At 34.6% G+C, this 13286-nt stretch overlaps 1 protein-coding gene across 12 annotated transcripts in view; it reads left to right on the top strand.

The window, feature by feature from the left end:
* The window catches only part of LOC108718067 (tenascin-X), a 102962-nt gene that overhangs the window by 18161 nt on the left and 71515 nt on the right, over positions 1–13286 (top strand). For 5 of the 12 annotated variants that reach the window (XM_041564792.1, XM_041564787.1, XM_041564785.1 and 2 more), the window contains 13 exons: positions 4533–4784; positions 5806–6057; positions 6821–7072; positions 7457–7708; positions 8089–8340; positions 8771–9022; positions 9409–9660; positions 10041–10292; positions 10615–10866; positions 11101–11352; positions 11723–11974; positions 12297–12548; positions 12918–13169. In XM_041564792.1, coding sequence (XP_041420726.1) covers positions 4533–4784; positions 5806–6057; positions 6821–7072; positions 7457–7708; positions 8089–8340; positions 8771–9022; positions 9409–9660; positions 10041–10292; positions 10615–10866; positions 11101–11352; positions 11723–11974; positions 12297–12548; positions 12918–13169 — 3276 coding nt within the window. The remainder of the gene's footprint in view (positions 1–4532; positions 4785–5805; positions 6058–6820; positions 7073–7456; positions 7709–8088; positions 8341–8770; positions 9023–9408; positions 9661–10040; positions 10293–10614; positions 10867–11100; positions 11353–11722; positions 11975–12296; positions 12549–12917; positions 13170–13286) is intronic. The other 7 variants (XM_041564786.1, XM_041564782.1, XM_041564783.1 and 4 more) reach the window with 7 other exon arrangements.

Here is a 13286-nt window from a genome sequence, read left to right as displayed (position 1 = left end):
CATTCACTTGGCAAAGCTTTTGTATTTTAGTACGGCAATCTGTTAGTTTACTTTTAAATGCTTCTTTTGCATACCTATATTTGAATTTCTTTATTTTTTTCCTACAGAGTTTACCACCACATTAAATTTATTTCATACTGTGGAATTTCTTATTCTAGTGATGCACTTTTTGGTACAAAATCCAGACTTTAACCAAAATAGATTTTCCGTACTGTTAGGCCAGTAATCATCCACAATTTAGGTCAAAGAATTGAAGTCATGCTTGAGAACATGTATGACAAATGCACACAAATGATCTTTTCAGATATAACAAGTGAGTAATAGGGATGAGCAAAATATTTCGCCGCGCTTCACTGCGAATAAACACCCATAGACTCTAATGTTTAGTAAAAAAATTGTCGCACGGTTTGAAAAATGTTGCCAGAAAAAACATCCACTGCAATGTGTTTGGCAAAATTTTTGCTGTTTCAGATTCGCTCATCACCCGGGCCGGTCCCAGACACATACCTTCTTTGCTGCCTTCTCCTAGTCCAGTCCTCTGTCTTTCCGCTTTATGCTCTCCTCACTTGTCCTTTGCAGTACCCCTGGCCCGCAGTGAAGCTTTGCACAGGCACAAGTGTGCCTACATGCACGTCAGGGGGTGATAGTCCACACAACCATGATCCGGCACTGCTGATCACTAGTGAGTAACCTTTTGTGCAAGCTTTCTTGTGCAGGGTCATGAAAGCAGTGTCAGACTGGGATGCCAGGGGCCCACCAGAAAACCTTAGGCTGAGGGCCCACTTTCCAACCTCACTCAACCTCTTTATTCTCAAAGTCTCTTTTCTCTTCATACAATACTCTATTCTTTCATTATTGTTCCCACAAAGAAATAGGGAATGAACATGAAATAGGCCAAATGGTTAGAAGCAAGAGGCCCACTGACACCTGGGCCCACCGAGAGTTTTCCTGGTATCCCTGTGGGTCAGTCGGACACTGCATGAAAGTCTTAAAGAAGAGTTTTACAATAAATATTTTGTAATTGCACTCTTTGTCAATTTCTTTTCATTTGCGTCCTCACATTTGGTTTTCTGTATTTCTCCATACAAAGTTAATATCCCATTAGAACATATATACATGTACATCAATTTCTTATGCTAAAAATACCTATGTACTAACTAAAATCGATTAACAAGGATGAACAAATGTTGTCGACTGAAACATATTTGCTGTGAAGTTTCTGTTCTAAAGAATCTGCACCGTGTGTTTTGTTTTGCTGGAAAAATGGTGTTCTTATGCAAGAAAAAACACCCATTGACTACAATGCGTTTGCCACAAGAAAACTGGTCATTGACTTCAATGCATTAGTGTGAGAAAAAAAACAGGAAAATAAATGCTTATTGACACCAATGCATTGGACAGGAGAAAAAATACTCATTAACTTTTATTAACATTTATTAAAATTTGTGGTTTTCCTATATTTCTTAAAAGCTCTAAAAATTGGATAATTATTTAGTGGAAAAAACCTACAAAAACAAATGTTTTAGCACGCCATTGCACAATTCTTTTCATTCATACTCTTTATATACAGCTTATAATAAATTAAATGACAAATGTTGTTTTAGAATGTATGCGTTTAGTCGTTGTTTCAAAGACCTCTAAAACCATTAAATTCTACCTTTAATCAATAAACCTTTAAACACAGTTGGTGCGAGATAAAAATTAGAGAAAAAGCACCTGTTGAATTTGGCAACATTTTAAGAATGTTTTTTTTTTGCAGTTTTGTGATTTTTTAGGCCATTTTTGCTCATCACTAGAAATTACTATATTGTTGTGCTCCAAACACACATGAGCAAATGATATGATCCAGAATGTTAAGTTTTAAAGTTGAATAGTATCATCAGAAGTAATTCATCAGTTAACAAAAAACAACAACAACCAAAAAATAGTATTTGTCTTTTCAATAGTATTTGTCTTTTCCAGTTAATCATACCTGGAGCTAGTTACTATGTACTTTTAAATGCAGGAGTTTGTAAATGCACTGCTTTAATTCTAAGCATCCACAGGAATAAAATATTATGTCCTATAGGAAGCAATATATACCAGCTACAGAATCTTCAAACAAGGTTGTGCAAAAAACGTAACTACAGAATAGCCACAATCTCTGCATTTAAAAAAAAACGTAGCTACAGAATAGCCACAATCTCTGCATTTAAACATATTTAGTTGATGAATTAATTTTTTACTTATTTCTCTCCTCTTTTAACTAAAACTGCATTTCAGAGTATTATATCTATGGAAAGTTGAATGGATATAGTCATAAAAATAGAGTTAAAAAAAGATTTAATTTGTACATTAGAAATTGTTCATACATGTTTAATTTCTTTTCTATCAGCAGTTTGTAGATTATCTAGGTATATAGACCAACTATGTAAAAATATCTAATTTAATCGCATCTCAGTCAGAGATCTCAGATAAGACAGAATTTCCTTCAATTCAGAAGTATTCCTTTGTAATCCAGTCATTTGGTTATATTGTCATTACAACTATATAACAGTACATGGTGAATTCTGAATCATATTAAGTTTTCGGATTTGTTGACACCCAGAACTTCTGACTTTTTCTTAAATTCGATGCCCGAAATCACGAAAAATTCAGGGTTTTTTTTCTATGTCATATCTTGTGTTCCACTCAGCTTCACTTATGCATTTACAGCATTGTGGGAAAAGGTTTCTAGCCTATTTTTAAGGCAGTGACTATAACCATTACTTGCAAGAGGGGATCAATTCTTCTGATAGCATATGTCAGGCAACTGAAATAAAAATCTATTTGAGTTGTTGGCTAACAAAACACATTTTATGATAACTATTTGTATGCATACATTTCATAGATGAAGCTTAATAATTTTTTTTTCGTAACTTATATTTTTATTCGTTTTTGTCATGAATATACAGAAAGGTAGGGAAACATAGGATCAATAAGTAATAAAAAAAAAACAAAGAAAATCATACAGTTATAACGGTTCAGTTAGATCTTCAGCATACATATTCTTAAAGTGATACTGACACTAAAAAACTACTTTTTAAAGTATGAATGTAAATTAAAAGTTACCTATAGGTCATGTTGACAGTTTGTTGCTGAGAGGTTTATTTATCTAAGTTATTGTTAGTTTCTAAACCTGACTGCTTTGCCAACCCGACTGTCCCATTTAAGCCTGTCAGTTAAAATTTCTAATGCTAATGGACTCCTGCTGAACAAATATGGCAGCCCCCTCATAGAGGAACATGGGGCACCAGTAATGTAAAAACATTGTGCAAATACTTTATGGCAAAGTTATAAGTCGCTTTCAAAGGCAATATTAGATTTAAAAAAGAGTTTAATTTCTGGTATCAGTATCTCTTTAATGGACAATGGGTTCTGCATTGATAGTCTCTATAAATCAAATCATTGTTTGTTCTAGCAGTGGAGAAGAGGGTAGGTCATTGACTCGTTCCTCTTTGTTCATTGTATGTTCATGGTATAGGGGGGCTGCTGTGTAAATATTAAGGTTATCTACTGTATCTCCCATATTCTGTAAGCTTGCTGAGTATTGTTCCCAGATTTGCCATTTTTTTATGTATTGTTGTGCAGTGTTAGTTATTCTGGCTGTCATTTCTTCAAGCCTTTTATTACTTTCAACCCTGGAGATAACTCTTTTATGGTGGGAGTCATTGAAGATATATATTTAGCTTATGACATAATTTTTAATCATATAATCAGTAGTTTCCTATAATTCTTATTTTCAACTTTCAATTATAAATTTATTTCTGCTGTTGGAAAATGTATAGATAAATAGAAAATGTTATATATTGATTATAAACTGCATCTGGAAACATGAAGTAATGTATATGTAAAATGGATCTAACATATAGTTAGGTAATAATATAACTCAAAATAGAATCTATTTGGTTTAAACACATTTAATTAATTTAACCATTCAATAAGTAAATGGTTGTCCTGGCTCAGATATTAATGTTGAGAGTAAAATCCACTGCAAAAAGAGTTAAAAAGAGAAAAAAATAATCACTACTAAAATTGAATCAAACACAAAAAGATGAATAAATATTATTTTCATCACATTTATATATGGCTGAATGAGTTGCAGAAATTTAATGTAAAAATTTTTAATGTTTACATTAACGGAGAAGAAAAGTCTTCAATAATCAATGAAGGACACTATCTTGTAATGTACCCCCCCCTGATCAAAATCATTAACCTTTTTCCCTGGGCCACTGTACTGGCCTCTGCACTTCCTATTTAGTACTTCAGCTGGATAATTTTTAAGAAGTGGTGTTAACAATTTTGCTTACTGGACGGCTGTCTTATTAAATGGTACCACTAGTCTTTAGGTAAATGTATATAGAACCAGCTACTTACCATTTCAGGGTAAACTATTGTATGAATGAGTATTAATGCTTTCTTGGCTTTTTAAAACATTCAAATTGCATTGGGTATTTCAAAGCAGACAAAATGTTCAGTATGTATTAAAATGCATGGTTTCTTTTATCCTCTAGTTCCTTCTGCAATCGAAATCTTGATCATAGACAATGTTACCACCAACTCAGTGTCTCTAAGCTGGCCTATTCCATTTGGAAATATCAGTTCCTATATCATCCAAGTCTTAGGGACCCCCTCGAATGAACTGATAGTGAATACAAATTATTTTCTTGTGGATCAATTGATACCTGGAAACTATTATACATTCATAGTCTTCACCATAGCTGGGGATATGAATGGCACAAAGACAGAGAATTCTACATTTACAGGTATGTTTATTAAAGAGTTCTAGTGACCATAACTTATTTTTATATTAAGTATTTAATGATGTATAATTATCTTTTAATCTGATTCTAAGAAAAAACAACTTATACTTTTGCATCATTGAGTTCAGTACAAAAGTGGCTCCACCAGATCACCAATCATTTCACCACCACATAACTTTCATTGTTGCTATTAAAAGGAAAAACAAATGAAAACACAGGTAGACACAAAGTAACATGTTCACATTGATTATACAACACTAAAGTATAGATGAACTCTATAGTGTCTGGTTTGCCATATATGCTATAAAATGGGCCTAATACTGGGAGTGTAAGACAACTGGTGCATTATATATTGGAATAATTGTACAGTTTTCATGGTCTCCCATGTTTAAATCAAGTGTCAATAAGAAACTGCAGTTAATTCCAATCTCTACAATTCTATTTATTTCATAAATTTTAAAAGCACTTATAAGTAGTGATGGCGTATCTGAGCCGTTTCGCTGAAAATTTGCAAAACTGCAAAAATTTGATGAAATGCATTAAAGTCTATGGGCAACAAATTGAGTTGTTATTTCTTTTAGAGTCTAATGGTGTAATTTCTGCAGTGAAACTTGGCAAAAGATTTTGCCCATCACTAATTATAATCACGGGAATCACTGTAATTTGTTAACCTTCTACTCCAGGGCCAATGGAACGTTGTTTAAAAAAAGAACCACCTGCCTCATTTCTTACAAAAGTACCTGGGGCAGTTAATTTACTTGTTTTAGGCTGCTTACATTTTTTTTTACTTTCCTTGTCCTTTATTTAGTGAATGGGAAAACAGTATAAAAGGTATTACCACTTCAGGGTAAAGTTGTTGTACAGTGTTAGCCAGTCACAGGGGAAAAAATTAACAAAAAGGTAGTATAAAGGTGATAAGTTTATTGGCTAACTAAAATAATCATAGCAAGCTTTCAGAGCATTTTAGTTTATTTTTCAAAAGCCAGTAAGTACTAAAATGCATGGTTCTTTTATCTTTTATCAGTTCCTTCAGTAATTGCAAGCTTGATCATAGACAATGTCACCACCAACTCTGTGTCTCTAAGCTGGTCTTCACCGATAGGAAATATCAGTTCCTATATTATCCAACTTTTAGGGATTCCATCGAATGAACTGATATTGGATACAAATTCTACAATTGTGGATCAGCTGATTCCTGGAAATTATTATACATTCACTGTCTTTGCCATAGCTGGGAACATAAATGGCCCGAAAACTGAGAATTCTACATTTACAGGTATAGAGGTGTAGTGACTGCACATAAAAGTTTCCTTCTAATGTTCTAATATGTACAGTAGGTATATATGCATGCATACGGCAAACAGGCCCGGACTGGCAATCTGTGGGTTCTGGCAAATGCCAGAGGGGCTGCTATAAGGTCCCATAGAAAGTCAGTATTTAGTGGGCTGGTGGGGGCTGTTTGGGCCTCTATGTGGGCTGATTGGGCCTCTGTGCACCTGAAATGCCAGGGCCTATTTTATTTCTCAGTCCGGACCTGACGGCAAATTATTTATTTCTACACTATTTGTAAATTCTGTGCTGTTCTCTGTACTACGTTTGGACAGAGGACACTGCCTTTTACTTTTACTAATACAGGCCAAACTTTGTAAAATCTTGTGTAAACCTCAGTCCCAGATCATAGATTTTGAAGTACTGTACCATTTCTTCAAACTGTCCTTTTTTCCTTTACTTATCAAAATATAATCTGTGTTCATTAATGGTTTGGTTGCACCTACTGTATATCCCTCCACTTCCCTCCTCTAAATTTTTCAATGTCACTAGTTATTAGACTTGCAGATATTTCAGTGTGGGAATATGTTTTATCTTGCAGTTCCATCATTAATTGCAACCATAGTCATAAACAATGTCACCTCCAACTCTGTGTCTCTAAGCTGGTCTTCTCCGTTTGGAAATATAACTTAGCAGATGTTACCTTGGATAATATAGATTAGACAAAATGCTCACAATGTACTAAAATGTATGGGTCATTTGTCTTCCAGTTCCTTCTGTAATTGCAAACTTGGTCATAGACAATGTAACATCCACGTCAATGTCTCTAAGCTGGGCTTCTCCAGTAGGAAATATCAGTTCTTATATCATCCAAATACAAGGGACTCCATCAAAGGAACTGATAGTAAATACAAATTTTTCCCTTGTGGATGAATTGACACCTGGAAATTATTATACATTTGTGGTCTTTGCCACAGCTGGGAAAATGAATGGTACAACAACCGAAAATTCAACATTTACTGGTAAGTAAAGGTCTAGTAACTATACTTAAAAATGTCCTTCTAAGTCCTCAGTTGAACTTATATTTCCCCACTTCCCTCCTCATTTGTTAATGTCACTTGTCTCTAGACTTCTATATGACTAACTGTGTGTGTGTGTGTGTGTGTGTGTGTGTGTGTATATATATATATATATAATGAATAGAGTACCACCTGTTGTAAAATATAAGGATATTATAAGTCGCCGAGGAGTTTCATACATAAGCTTTAGTGAGTCATGTGACAGAAATTGCATCACTAAGCTCCATTTATAACTGATGACATCACTTAGCAGATGTTACCTTGGATAATATAGAGCAGATAAAATGCTCAGTATGTACTAAAATGTATGGATCATTTGTCTTCCAGTTCCTTCTGTAATTATAAGCTTGGTCATAGACAATGTAACAACCACTTCAGTGTCTCTAACCTGGGCTACTCCAGTAGGAAATATCAGTTCCTATATCATCCAAATACAAGGGACTCCATCAAAGGAACTGATAGTGAATACAAATTCTTCCCTTGTGGATGAGTTGACATCTGGAAATTATTATACATTCATGGTCTTTGCCACAGCTGGGAACATGAATGGCACAAAGACCGAGAATTCCACATTTATTGGTAAGCAAAGGTCTAGTAACTATACTTAAAAATGTCCTTCTAAGTCCTCAGTTGAACTTATATTTCCCCACTTCCCTACTCAGTATTTAATGTCACTTGTCTCTAGACTTACAAATGTTTCTATCTGCCTAATTTTATGTGTTTATGTGTGTTTGTGTGTGTTTATATCGTGAATAGAGTACCACCTGTTGTAAAATATAAGGATATTATAAGTCGCCGAGGAGTTTCATACATAATATTTAGTGAGTCATGTGACAGAAATTACATCACTAAGCTCCATTTATAACTGATGACATCACTTAGCAGATGTTACCTTGGAAAATATAGAGCAAATAAAATGCTCAGTATGTTCTAAAATGTATGGATCATTTGTCTTCCAGTTCCTTCTGTAATTGCAAGCTTGGTCATAGACAATGTAACAACCACTTCAGTGTCTCTAAGCTGGGCTATTCCAGTCGGAAATATCAGTTCTTATATCATCCAAGTACAAGGGACTCCATCAAAGGAACTGATAGCAAATACAAATTCTTCCCTTGTGGATGAGTTGACACCTGGAAATTATTATACATTTGTGGTCTTTGCCACAGCTGGGAACATGAATGGCACGAAAACCGAGAATTCCACATTTACTGGTAAGTAAAGGTCTAGTAACTATACTTAAAAATGTTCTTCTAAGTCCTCAGTATTTAATGTCACTTGTCTCTAGACTTACAAATGTTTCTATATGCCTAATTGTGTGTGTGTGTGTGTGTATGTATATATATATATATATATATATATATATATATATATATATATATATATATATATATATATATATATATATATATATATATATATATATATATATAGTGAATAGAGTACCACCTGTTGTAAAATATTAGGATATTATAAGTCGCCAAGGAGTTTCATACATAAGCTTTAGTGAGTCATGTGACAGATATTACATCACTATGCTCCATTCATAACTGATGACATCACTTAGCAGATGTTACCTTGGATAATATAGATTAGACAAAATGCTCAGAATGTACTAAAATGTATGGGTCATTTGTCTTCCAGTTCCTTCTGTAATTGCAAACTTGGTCATAGACAATGTAACATCCACGTCAATGTCTCTAAGCTGGGCTTCTCCAGTAGGAAATATCAGTTCTTATATCATCCAAATACAAGGGACTCCATCAAAGGAACTGATAGTAAATACAAATTTTTCCCTTGTGGATGAATTGACACCTGGAAATTATTATACATTTGTGGTCTTTGCCACAGCTGGGAAAATGAATGGTACAACAACCGAAAATTCAACATTTACTGGTAAGTAAAGGTCTAGTAACTATACTTAAAAATGTCCTTCTAAGTCCTCAGTTGAACTTATATTTCCCCACTTCCCTCCTCATTTGTTAATGTCACTTGTCTCTAGACTTCTATATGACTAACTGTGTGTGTGTGTGTGTGTGTGTGTGTGTGTGTGTATATATAAATATATATAATGAATAGAGTACCACCTGTTGTAAAATATAAGGATATTATAAGTCGCCGAGGAGTTTCATACATAAGCTTTAATGAGTCATGTGACAGAAATTGCATCACTAAGCTCCATTTATAACTGATGACACCACTTAGCAGATGTTACCTTGGATAATATAGAGCAGATAAAATGCTCAGTATGTACTAAAATGTATGGATCATTTGTCTTCCAGTTCCTTCTGTAATTATAAGCTTGGTCATAGACAATGTAACAACCACTTCAGTGTCTCTAACCTGGGCTACTCCAGTAGGAAATATCAGTTCCTATATCATCCAAATACAAGGGACTCCATCAAAGGAACTGATAGTGAATACAAATTCTTCCCTTGTGGATGAGTTGACACCTGGAAATTATTATACATTCATGGTCTTTGCCACAGCTGGGAACATGAATGGCACAAAGACCGAGAATTCCACATTTATTGGTAAGCAAAGGTCTAGTAACTATACTTAAAAATGTCCTTCTAAGTCCTCAGTTGAACTTATATTTCCCCACTTCCCTACTCAGTATTTAATGTCACTTGTCTCTAGACTTACAAATGTTTCTATCTGCCTAATTTTATGTGTTTATGTGTGTTTGTGTGTGTTTATATCGTGAATAGAGTACCACCTGTTGTAAAATATAAGGATATTATAAGTCGCCGAGGAGTTTCATACATAATATTTAGTGAGTCATGTGACAGAAATTACATCACTAAGCTCCATTTATAACTGATGACATCACTTAGCAGATGTTATCTTGGAAAATATAGAGCAAATAAAATGCTCAGTATGTACTAAAATGTATGGATCATTTGTCTTCCAGTTCCTTCTGTAATTGCAAGCTTGGTCATAGACAATGTAACAACCACTTCAGTGTCTCTAAGCTGGGCTATTCCAGTCGGATATATCAGTTCTTATATCATCCAAGTACAAGGGACTCCATCAAAGGAACTGATAGCAAATACAAATTCTTCCCTTGTGGATGAGTTGACACCTGGAAATTATTATACATTTGTTGTCTTTGCCACAGCTGGGAAAATGAATGGCACAAAAACCGAAATCTCCACATTTATTGGTAAGCAAAGGTCTAGTAACTATACTTAAAAATGTCCTTCTAAGTCCTCAGTTGAACTTATATTTCTCCACTTCCCTCCTCAGTATTTAACGTCACTTGTCTCTAGACTTACAAATGTTTCTATCTGCCTAATTTTGTGTGTTTTTGTGTAGTGTGTATATTGGAGTTTCATACATAAGCTTTAGTGAGTCATGTGACAGAAATTACATCACTATGCTCCATTTATAACTGATGACATCACTTAGCAGATGTTACCTTGGAAAATATAGAGCAAATAAAATGCTCAGTATGTACTAAAATGTATGGATCATTTGTCTTCCAGTTCCTTCTGTAATTGCAAACTTGGTCATAGACAATGTAACAACCACTTCAGTGTCTCTAAGCTGGGCTACTCCAGTAGGAAATATCAGTTCTTATATCATCCAAGTACAAGGGACTCCATCAAAGGAACTGATAGTGAATACAAATTCTTCATTTGTGGATGAGTTGACACCTGGAAATTATTATACATTTGTGGTCTTTGCCACAGCTGGGAACATAAATGGTACAACAACCGAAAATTCAACATTTACTGGTAAGTAAAGGTCTAGTAACTATACCTAAACATGTTCTTCTAAGTCCTCAGTTGAACTTATTTCCCTCCACTTCTCTCCTCAATTTTGTAACCAGTCACTAGACTTACAAATGTTTCAGTGTGGGAATATGTTATAATACTTGGAATGGATGTATCTATCTGCCTAATGATATATAGAGAGAGCAGAGAACATGCTAAATATGTACTAAAATGCATGGGGCTTTTGTCTTCCAGTTCCTTCCGTAATTACAAGCTTGATCATAGACAATGTAACAACCACTTCGATGTCTCTAAGCTGGGCTATTCCATTAGGAAATATCAGTTCTTATATAATCCAAGTACAAGGGACTCCATCAAAGGAACTGATAGTAAATACAAATTCTTCCCTTGTGGATGAGTTGACACCTGGAAATTATTATACATTTGTGGTCTTTGCCACAGCTGGGAACATGAATGGCACAAAAACCAAAATTTCCACATTTATTGGTAAGCAAAGTTCTAGTAACTATACTTAAAAATTTCCTTCTAAGTCCTCAGTTGAACTTATATTTCTCCACTTCCCTCCTCAGTATTTAACTTCACTTGTCTCTAGACTTACAAATGTTTCTATCTGACTAATTTTGTGTGTTTGTGTGTGTGTGTATATTGAATAGAGTACAACCTGTTGTAAAATATAAGGATATTATAAGTCGCCGAGGAGTTTCATACATAATTTTTAGTGAGTCATGTGACAGAAATTACATCACTAAGCTCCATTTACAACTGAAGACATCACTTATTAGATGTTACCTTGGATAATATAGACCAAATAAAATGCTCAGTATGTACTAAAATGTATGGGTCATTTGTCTTCCAGTTCCTTCTGTAATTGCAAGCTTGGTCATAGACAATGTAACAACCACTTCAGTGTCTCTAAGCTGGGCTACTCCAGTAGGAAATATCAGTTCTTATATCATCCAAGTACAAGGGACCCCATCAAAGGAACTGATAGTGAATACAAATTCTTCATTTGTGGATGAGTTGACACCTGGAAATTATTATACATTTGTGGTCTTTGCCACAGCTGGGAAAATGAATGGCACAAAAACCGAAATCTCCACATTTATTGGTAAGCAAAGGTCTAGTAACTATACCTAAAAATGTCCTTCTAAGTCCTCAGTTGAACTTATATTTCTCCACTTCCCTCCTCAGTATTTAACGTCACTTGTCTCTAGACTTACAAATGTTTCTATCTGCCTAATTTTGTGTGTTTTTGTGTAGTGTGTATATTGGAGTTTCATACATAAGCTTTAGTGAGTCATGTGACAGAAATTGCATCACTATGCTCCATTTATAACTGATGACATCACTTAGCAGATGTTACCTTGGAAAATATAGAGCAAATAAAATGCTCAGTATGTACTAAAATGTATGGATCATTTGTCTTCCAGTTCCTTCTGTAATTGCAAGCTTGGTCATAGACAATGTAACAACCACTTCAGTGTCTCTAAGCTGGGCTATTCCAGTAGGAAATATCAGTTCTTATATCATCCAAGTACAAGGGACTCCATCAAAGGAACTGATAGTAAATACAAATTCTTCCCTTGTGGATGAGTTGACACCTGGAAATTATTATACATTTGTTGTCTTTGCCACAGCTGGGAACATGAATGGCACAGAAACCGTAATTTCCACATTTATTGGTAAGCAAAGGTCTAGTAACTATACTTAAAAATGTCCTTCTAAGTCCTCAGTTGAACTTATATTTCTCCACTTCCCTCCTCAGTATTTAACGTCACTTGTCTCTAGACTTACAAATGTTTCTATCTGCCTAATTTTGTGTGTTTGTGTGTGTGTGTATATTGAATAGAGTACAACCTGTTGTAAAATATAAGGATATTATAAGTCGCCGAGGAGTTTCATACATAATTTTTAGTGAGTCATGTGACAGAAATTACATCACTAAGCTCCATTTATAACTGATGACATCACTTAGCAGATGTTACCTTGGATAATATAGACCAAATAAAATGCTCAGTATGTACTAAAATGTATGGTCATTTGTCTTCCAGTTCCTTCTGTAATTGCAAGCTTGGTCATAGACAATGTAACAACCACTTCAGTGTCTCTAAGCTGGGCTACTCCAGTAGGAAATATCAGTTCTTATATCATCCAAGTACAAGGGACTCCATCAAAGGAACTGATAGTAAATACAAATTCTTCCCTTGTGGATGAGTTGACACCTGGAAATGATTATACATTTGTGGTCTTTGCCACAGCTGGGAACATGAATGGTACAACAACCGAAAATTCAACATTTACTGGTAAGTAAAGGTCTAGTAACTATACCTAAACATGTTCTTCTAAGTCCTCAGTTGAACTTATATCCCTCCACTTCTCTCCTCAATTTTGTAACCAGTCACTAGACTTACAAATGTTTC

Source organism: Xenopus laevis, chromosome 5S, assembly GCF_017654675.1.
Source record: "Xenopus laevis strain J_2021 chromosome 5S, Xenopus_laevis_v10.1, whole genome shotgun sequence".
Lineage (NCBI taxonomy): Eukaryota > Metazoa > Chordata > Amphibia > Anura > Pipidae > Xenopus > Xenopus laevis.
The sequence above is the reverse complement of the archived record's forward strand: the minus strand, read 5'-3'. Positions and strand labels throughout refer to the sequence as shown.